The sequence below is a fragment of the Nanorana parkeri genome, unplaced genomic scaffold, assembly GCF_000935625.1.
Source record: "Nanorana parkeri isolate BGI_ZX_2015 unplaced genomic scaffold, ASM93562v1 scaffold105, whole genome shotgun sequence".
Classification (NCBI taxonomy): domain Eukaryota; kingdom Metazoa; phylum Chordata; class Amphibia; order Anura; family Dicroglossidae; genus Nanorana; species Nanorana parkeri.
Window position 1 is genome coordinate 884,136 of NW_017306373.1, and position 8,606 is coordinate 892,741.

Genomic DNA, 8,606 nt, shown 5'->3' on the forward strand with positions numbered 1-8,606 from the left:
TGTTTGGGTGGTTATATAAATACAAGTAATCTGTGCCATTTTCACAGCAGGTGTTACGAAAGGAAGGAAACACCTTTAAGCTGAAGAATGTTAACAAAACAGCATCAATATTGGCTGATGGAAGGGCATGTAATTGAGTACATCAAGACACACTGATTTCCTGAATGGACACGACTTAGGTCAAAGAAGCTTCCTTTCATTTCGGCACCATTCATTCCTTACCAATTTATCATATTTAACTGCTAAAACCGTGAAACTATAATTTGACAAGAGTATGGGTAGTCTTCGGTTGTCTAAGCTTTGAATACAGGAGGTAACAGTGAATTTTATGGTATGATATTAACATTTTAAAAAATTTTAAACTTAAACTCTGTAATAACATATTCACAAAACTAGAGTTTAACAAACCAATTCCCTTCATAGCACCTTTTAATCGAGTCACTGCTTGATAGTGCAGGCCCACCAGCTGACATGCTTGCATGCTTTGTCAAATAACACAGTGAGCAGGTACCATGAAAATCAAGGTCACTTAGGCAAACTGCAATAAGAATATGGTTGTTCTGTGGCCTGACCCTGCTTTCCTTTTTTCACCTTCCTACTGGACAGTGAGATTACTAAGCCATGTTCACATGAACAGGGAAGAAAGGGAATAAGGAAAGGATGGCCCACTACACCACCATGAAAGTTCTGGCTGCTGACTGCCTTACCAAAGCTTCACTGATTTTCTAGGTACTGAGTTTTTTTTAAAGTTCTGCAAGTTTACAAAGTGTGTTGGAGTTGAATTTACAACCATCCATTGCACAACTACATTAAATAATAGTTTGTCTTCTTTTTCTATATTCTGAACCCCCAGGATTCTAGTTGCCAGGAACTGGTGACTAAAGAATGAGAAAAAAATGGATAACAAACATATGCCCTGAAATTAATAGACACTCAATAGAAATCTGTCTCGTGGTAGTGAGACAAATAGCATAACTTGCAAAAGATTTACGTACGTGTTGGTATGGTGTATAAGGCCCCATTCACACAGAGGTTTTTGCCGTGTGAATGGGGTGCCGTGTGACATTCGCGTTCTGGAATTCGCGTTCAGATTCCTGTGGCAGGAATCCCAGGTGTTCCCGTTCAGATGCGGCCGCTGTACCCATTCAAATTAATGACAGGGTGACAGAGGCCGCATCTATCAGCGGCCGACCGTACGTAATGGTACATGGTATCGTACATGGTTTCTGTTGCTCAACAATAACCTGCTGCACTTGGTGAAGTGACATGTACCCAGCCTTTTTAGATAGGTTTCACATTGCATTTTGTTGCAGAATTGTGACACAATGATTACATAGTTGGTAAGGTTGAAGAAAGACACAGGTCCATCCAGTACAACCTGTGTGTGTGTTTCTCTGTATTTAGTAGACTATTAGAACTTCTTATAATCTTCTATATGTAGTGAACTAAGAAACTCATCCAGAAGTTCCTGGAATTTATCAAGGCTAATACTACTGACTGTGGAAATGAATTCCACACTTTTACTACTCTGACAGTAAAAAAAACCCTTGCACAGTCTAAGATTAAACCTCCTCTCTTCTAACCTCTTGTTGTGGTCCTTGTGTCATCAATAGAGTTCTTGGTGTAAATATTTTGTTCCTAATATTGTGGTCCCCATTAATGATTTTTAAAATTACAATTAGGTCCCCGCTTAAGCGCCCCTTTTCTAAAGAGAATAAGTTTAATTTCTTGAGGCGTTCTACATAACTAAGGCCTTCCCATCCTCTTTATTAATTTCGTGGCTCTTCTCTGAGCTCTTTTGATTTGGTGGACGTCTCTCCTGAGGGTTGGTGACCAAAACTAAACCACATACTCAAGGTGAGGCTGAACTAGGGATTTATAAAGTTGTCAAATTATGCTTTGATCCCTCGATAGGGTCCCTCTTTTAATGCAGGATAGTATATTGCTTGGCATTGTATACTATTGCTGAATCTATTATTTATGAGAACCCCCAGGTCTTTCTCCATGTCCGACTTTCCTAATGGAGCACCCCCAAGGTAGTAGTTTGCACACACGTCATTTGCTCCCATGTGCATAACCTTGCATTTTTCTATATTAAATTGCATCTGCCATATTGTAGCCCATGTCTCATTTGTATTTGTACTTGTGAAACAATGTATTCCAACATGGAAGATGTCCACTTTCCTCATCATCATGGCAGTATTTCTTGTAAAAATTTTTGAAACAATAACGACAGACAGTTCTGGCTATGTACCCCTTGTATTACAGTTTTTCAAGTGCTGCTGGAAACTTTGCTGAAACTCAGTTGCTACCAATGCAGCAACAACAGAGCAGCATATTGCTGGTTCAGGCAGTGACATCATAGGCGGACTTAAACTATAATTTAGGAATTTTGTTGCTAGGGAAGTTTTCCTTAGCAGACATTTCCCAGTACTTTTATGAATTCTGCATGATGATGTGCTATTCAAACACCAAACTGGTACTGGCTCCACCCAATACCAGTGCATGTGATATTAAGGACAACAGGTTTTTAAGCTATTTTTCAATGCTGATTAAATCACTTACAATGAATGCTGTTCCTTGTGGTTTAAACGTTTTAGATTGCTGCAGAAGCACCTGGCCTACAGAGCCACCCTTGTGTGTGCTAGTAAGCCGTGTGTGTCTCCAAATCCACAAAGACATGGCAAGGCAATACCCCCACACACACACACTTCTCCCTTCCCCAAGCTAGTAGGTAGAACATATGTTGAAGATGGATCTGTCCCTTGTGATTAAAGAAATACTGTACTGGGCAATGCATATTTGATCTGGATTCATTACTGAAAAAAAGTTTGATAGACTTCAGATATGTTAGCAAGCACACATGCACTGACAGTGCAGAAGCTGGCTTTACAACTTAAGGGGCAGATAAAAATGCAGGTACAATCTAACAGCTAATAGAGGACGATTAATCAGCTAACTTTCAGAATGCTCAGATTGCCTAAGCATAAATTTGTGTTTAACTGCAGCAGGGAAGAGGTAGCTGTAACAGACTTACCCGTTCCTCGTTCCGGGATCAGCGCAGGCTTCCGCCGCGCCATCACGGTCGTCATCAGGTCCCTCCTCCTATATCGGTTTAAGCCGCAGGATTCAATTGCCCGGCTTTTGAGCAAGGGAGAAGACGCCGGGCAATACCGCTCCTACCCTGCACGCTGAACCTGCTATCACACCCCCCTCGGGCACTTGAAACCTCAAGGGAATACTCTGCCAAACTCTGCATATTCCCTATTACCAGGAACATGCTCCTTGCAGACCTACTGGACTGTCCTTACTGCTGGCCAGAGCTACCATTGCGGGGCAGCATCCCTGACAGCCTCTTGGGGACAAGCTGCACCTGAAAACAAGAGAGAGCATTCTCTTCCAAGGCCTTATATCAAGGCTACCTGGAGATAGATCCGAGTACCAGAGTGATTGTCTGGGGAACACTTCTAAACCGCAAGTACTAGTTATATCATCCAATATACAAATGGACTGTCTGTGAAAAACTCCCTACAATATAAGTACACGTTTTGCTGTTCTACTATCAAGTTGAATTCCTGTTAAATACTTCCCAACTGAAATTGCTTGTCTACCCAGATGTAGTATCAGAGTGAATAGTGAAGTGATACACTTCCCGCACTTCCATTCATTCAGCCTCTAGGGAAGGTGAACATAACTCTTTGCCTAAAGCAACCTGAATCACATTTTACCCTCTGTGTGCTCTAAATAACAAGGACTGATACGTGTAATTGCTCATATTAATGGGGAACCTCTCCACACCACATCTGAATTGTGAGTCATTGCACCCAGGAGTGCCCAGGGTGTTACAGTAGTTTGGTCAGAGACCTCTTGCCTGAGTAAGTTATAATTGGATAAGGTACTTTAGCATGTTTGATCTTTCTACTTGAGAAGAGCTGGATGGAGCTGTCTGCTGATGCCCACAGGCATGAGATTGTCACCCTGATATGTCATGAACTGCCGCAATCATATCTGTCAATTGCCAAGTTTTAGGTGAGCCTGGTTTGAAACTTCAACTGGCCTGCAAAAGATGCACACCACTTAAACAAGGTTTGCAGGTAAATATATGTAATAGAACTTTAGCAATTGTTCAGTGAATACAGATATGAAACAGCAGAGTTTTGTCATAAATCCGACATTTTTATTTAAAGAACACTTAAAACCTACTTTTACTACTTTAAGTCATCTTATTCTCTTAGAACACAATACCATTAACCATGAATTTTACTTTTAACAGGTTCAAGCAGGCCAATGCTTGCTGTTGACAGTTGTTGTGAAACACACAGCTTAATCTGTGTGAGGTAGAGACACCAATTGACTGTTCAGGCAGTAGCAGCCAATCAGTGCTCCATCCTCACAATGATCCTGCTCTATATCTCAGACCAGGAAACGACCAGGACGTATTGTCCCATTGGTATCTGGAGGAAGCCCAATCCTGATAAAAGGTAAGTATTTAAAGAATGCTAATTGTTACAGTACATTCGACTAGGAAGCACTACTAAAAGAAGGAATTATATACTTACTGGCTACTGAAAAATTAGCAATTAACATACTGAATCTCATGATTATGGGGTTTATTCAGTAAAGCAGTGGATAGCTAAAGTGCAAAGTACTGTAAACCACATACACAATTTTTTTTTTATTCAAGTCAGATTACAGAGGAAGTCTGTAAGCAATGGGCTCTGCTGGACTTTGTCATATTAAATGCATGTGTAGGTGTGGATCTACTGTATAACATGCACTGAAAATCTAAAATCTATGATGTAAATAAAGTCAACACTTACTCCTAGAGCTGGTAATCTCTGCGTACAGCTCACTGCAATTTTCAGCTTCCAGTCTGTTTCACCATCTAGCTGATCAGTGCGAATGAAGCAAGACCCTAAAAAGGTAATTAAAAAAAAAAAGAGTTCAATGCTTACAGTCTATCAGTCCTTAGATAATTTATTAGTCATCCAAGTATGTAAACACGTGTTCCCTTAATTAGCTGAATAGAAATTAATGGGTGAAAGCAGCTAATCACTGGGGAGAAAAAAATGTCTTACTTCTGATAACATATCAGGTGAATAACTAACTACTGCTATTTGCATCCCCAACATTATTTTAGATGTAATTGCTGCAATAGGGGTTGTGCATACAAAAACAACAGGGAAAAAAAAATCATTTGCAAAAGAAAATGAAAGAAACAGCAGTACACACATTTAGAAGAACCGTAAAACATATTTATTCAGATTTTGGTTTACTGTTCTTGTACTATATATTAAAAAAAATGCAAGCCATTTAAAGAAGAAGATAATGTGTTTCAAAAATTCAATTCATGAACTACACCTAAAGACCATATGACACATTGCTGATTGTAAAAGAAAGAAAGAGGAACAGTGACCACATATCTAATGTCTCTTGATATCGTCTTTTAACATGATATGTCATTTCATCCCGTATATCGGTGAACTAGATTGGCATTTTACATTAACTTCATTAGAGATGTCTGGCATCCTACGAAAAGGATCAACAGGCTATGAGCTGGGTAAACCCTGTTATTTTCACATGTCGCTTTACTTGACCTGAAGAGCACATAGTTGTAAGGTAATTAGCAACAATCTGACCACCAAATTAGTAAAAAATTGTATGGAATGGTATTTGTTTCAGAAAATGAGTCATTTCTCTTTAGTAGCACTTTTTTTTTTTTAACTGGACTGCGCAGGGACCAAAAAACAAACATCTGCCATTGTAATGCTCTGTTTGAAAATATTGGTTTAAACATGTTTTATGGCATTGATATGGATTAGATCTACCTACCCAATTCTCTTTCTAACCAATTACAAATAATAAGATTTTTGACTGTAAAATTATTTTCTTGGAGCTCACTAAGGGACATATGGCACAGGGCATTACACACCCTAGTATACCCCTCCCACTTATCATCCACAGTAGGAGTGGGTCATAAGAGCAGAGGTAGGACTGTGTCTCTTAATGAAAATTGTATACTTACCTATCCGTCATTTCCCTCTCCTGAGTCCAATACATGGCAGCATACAGAGGGGTTGATCCCCACCCAATTACAGGACCGGTTATACTATAAATGAAACCCGCCTCCCAAGGCCACCATTCTCATAACAATCAATGCGAAAGCCAAGGGAGGGTCCCGTATGCTGCCATATATTGGCGTCAGGAAAGGAAAATAACGGATAGGTATACAATTTTCTGTTTTCCTGACACCAACATGGTAGCATACAGATGAAACATAGCATGCCAAAACCAGGGAGGGTAATGCTGATATATTTATTTATTTGCACAATTGTTAAACACATTCAGAACCAAACTTTACCATGGTCAGGACTCCTGGATAGACCCTGGATTGGGACAGACACATGGACCAATTTACTGCCTTCCAAAATAACTCTGGAGATGTGCAGCTAAATTCTGTCCATAAGGATGAAATCCATCAGAGACTGATCTGTGGCTCCATCTGCTTGACCAGCCACAATGCATGTGACCTCGTGGACGCAGAGAGCCCCTTTCTGATATCGCCCGAAAGATGAACAGATCGACTTGACAGAAGAGGTAACCTCAATGTACTTTTTCAGCATGGCAGCCAAATTTAGGGCATGAGCTGCAACAATGAAATATTGGCAACAATGATGTCCTATTCAGTAGGAAGGATCTTGCAACCTTGGATGATGCTGGGAGAGAGATCTAGAATTACCCTGTCTGGGAAATGGTAGCCCTAAGGTGGTTTGCAGCCTAAACTTGACTTGGCAAGTAAGAGCCAAAACTGGCCTACAGGTGCTCCAGAGAAGGTAAAAACTTTCTTTAACTCGGATAGGGTGTCCTTATGCCTAACCAGTCAGATGACTGTTGCATCGATCATTGAGGTTAAGCTCAAGTAACAAACCTTGTCTTGAATGGGTATATACTCCTCCCAACCTATGGCCTTAACTGCCCTGAATTAGGGGACCTAAGGCCCATGGTAAGGGAATCCTTGACAGTGAATTATCACCGAAGATGTACACTGGCAATACTCTGTAAAGAAACTGCCTTTGGAGTAGAGGGGGACTTGTGGTGGGTGTAGTTGCTTGATTTGGTCGGTAATGACAGTTCATAAAGTACTTCACATTCTGTTTAAGGCCACAGATCTTCACCTTTCTCCCTCTTTATTTACTGATGCCCCTGCAGAGGAAACTTGGCACATCATCCTGCCAGATAATCGCAGGCCCAGCACTGGTAAAAGATTGTACAATCCTTATGGTGCATTCCACTAGCTGGACTCTGATATTATGATCTTGAATGTGTAGCAGCCTTATCAGAGCTTGAACAGGACCTTTCATCCCGGATGGAGCAGTTCACTCTGTCCTTGTGCAACAGTGCTGGAAATAGAGCCGGAGAGAATTATAATCCAGAAGCCATGCATGTGCATTCTGAGAAGCAGTGCTGTCAATAGGGCTGAAAAGATTTATAATTCATTAGGCCCATGCATGCGCGCTCTTTGCTGTCGCAGATAAGCTGAGGACTGATATGATAAAATATGATAAAATACCCAGTAGAACCTGCTGGATACTAACAACAATGCTGTATACATGGTAGCCACATAGTCACCTATGGGACAATGAAAGGGTTACAGCTCAACAGGACCTTGTCAGAACCTTCTAGACACCAACAATGCTGTACACATGGCAGCCACATATTCACCTATGGGGCAATGAAAGGGTTTTAGCAGAATAGAACCTGCCAGACACTAGCAACAACACTGTACATGTATACATTATCGCCGCTAGTGTCCAGCAGGCTCCGCCGTGCCACAACCTATACTCCCTTTGGGGCCCAGAAAGGGTTACAGTTCAACAGGCAGAATAAACCTGTACATTAACCAGTTGACATCCGCAGTGTTAAACCCCCTTCCTAAGCAACAATTCCATAAGTTTAATTTAAACATTAACAGCGCTGAGGAACCACAGGTGGCAGCAATATAGTCACATGAAAGGTACCAAAAGAGTTAAGGCACAAGATTCAAGTGTGGCTCAGGGTTAATTTTCAGTACCAAAAGCGGTAACCCAGAGCCACACTCGGGATAGCACAAAAGTGTCACTTACCTTGTCCCTGCGAGCCCGCGGTGTCCTCTGTGTGCGCCCGGGTGATGCCGGCATTTGGCTTTCAGTTTCGTTTTCGGGCGTCACAGCAGGGGACGGAGCCGGCGCGAAATTCAAAAGTGCAAACATGACATTTACACAGAATAAAATGTAATTTGCTATAATTACATATATGTATCAAACTATTTCACTTCAATTTTGTCCCTAGAGCTTTGTCCAGTGCACTGGCTACACTTTTACTGTTCTTTCTGCCGGGAAACTTGAGAACGTCCATGGCATCCAAAAAGCATCCCTTTAGGTCAAAAGCGGTTTTAGACCAGATAGAAAACAGCGATAGTAAATTAGAATCACTTGCAGAATTGAGTGATAGCGATTCGTTGGGAAATTCGTCATCAGACACTAAAAGTGACGACAGCGACGATTCTGCAACGGAGCTCAGTGATGTGCGAACTTGGTACTCTATTGACTGTGGTACGGATCAGGCAG

At 41.2% G+C, this 8,606-nt stretch overlaps 1 protein-coding gene across 1 annotated transcript in view; it reads right to left on the reverse strand.

The window, feature by feature from the left end:
* ATP9B (ATPase phospholipid transporting 9B (putative)) overlaps positions 1–8,606 on the reverse strand; it is a 245,998-nt gene that overhangs the window by 144,792 nt on the left and 92,600 nt on the right. The window contains exon 8 of the mRNA XM_018553011.1: positions 4,821–4,915. Within this exon, the coding sequence (XP_018408513.1) occupies positions 4,821–4,915 (95 nt within the window). The remainder of the gene's footprint in view (positions 1–4,820; positions 4,916–8,606) is intronic.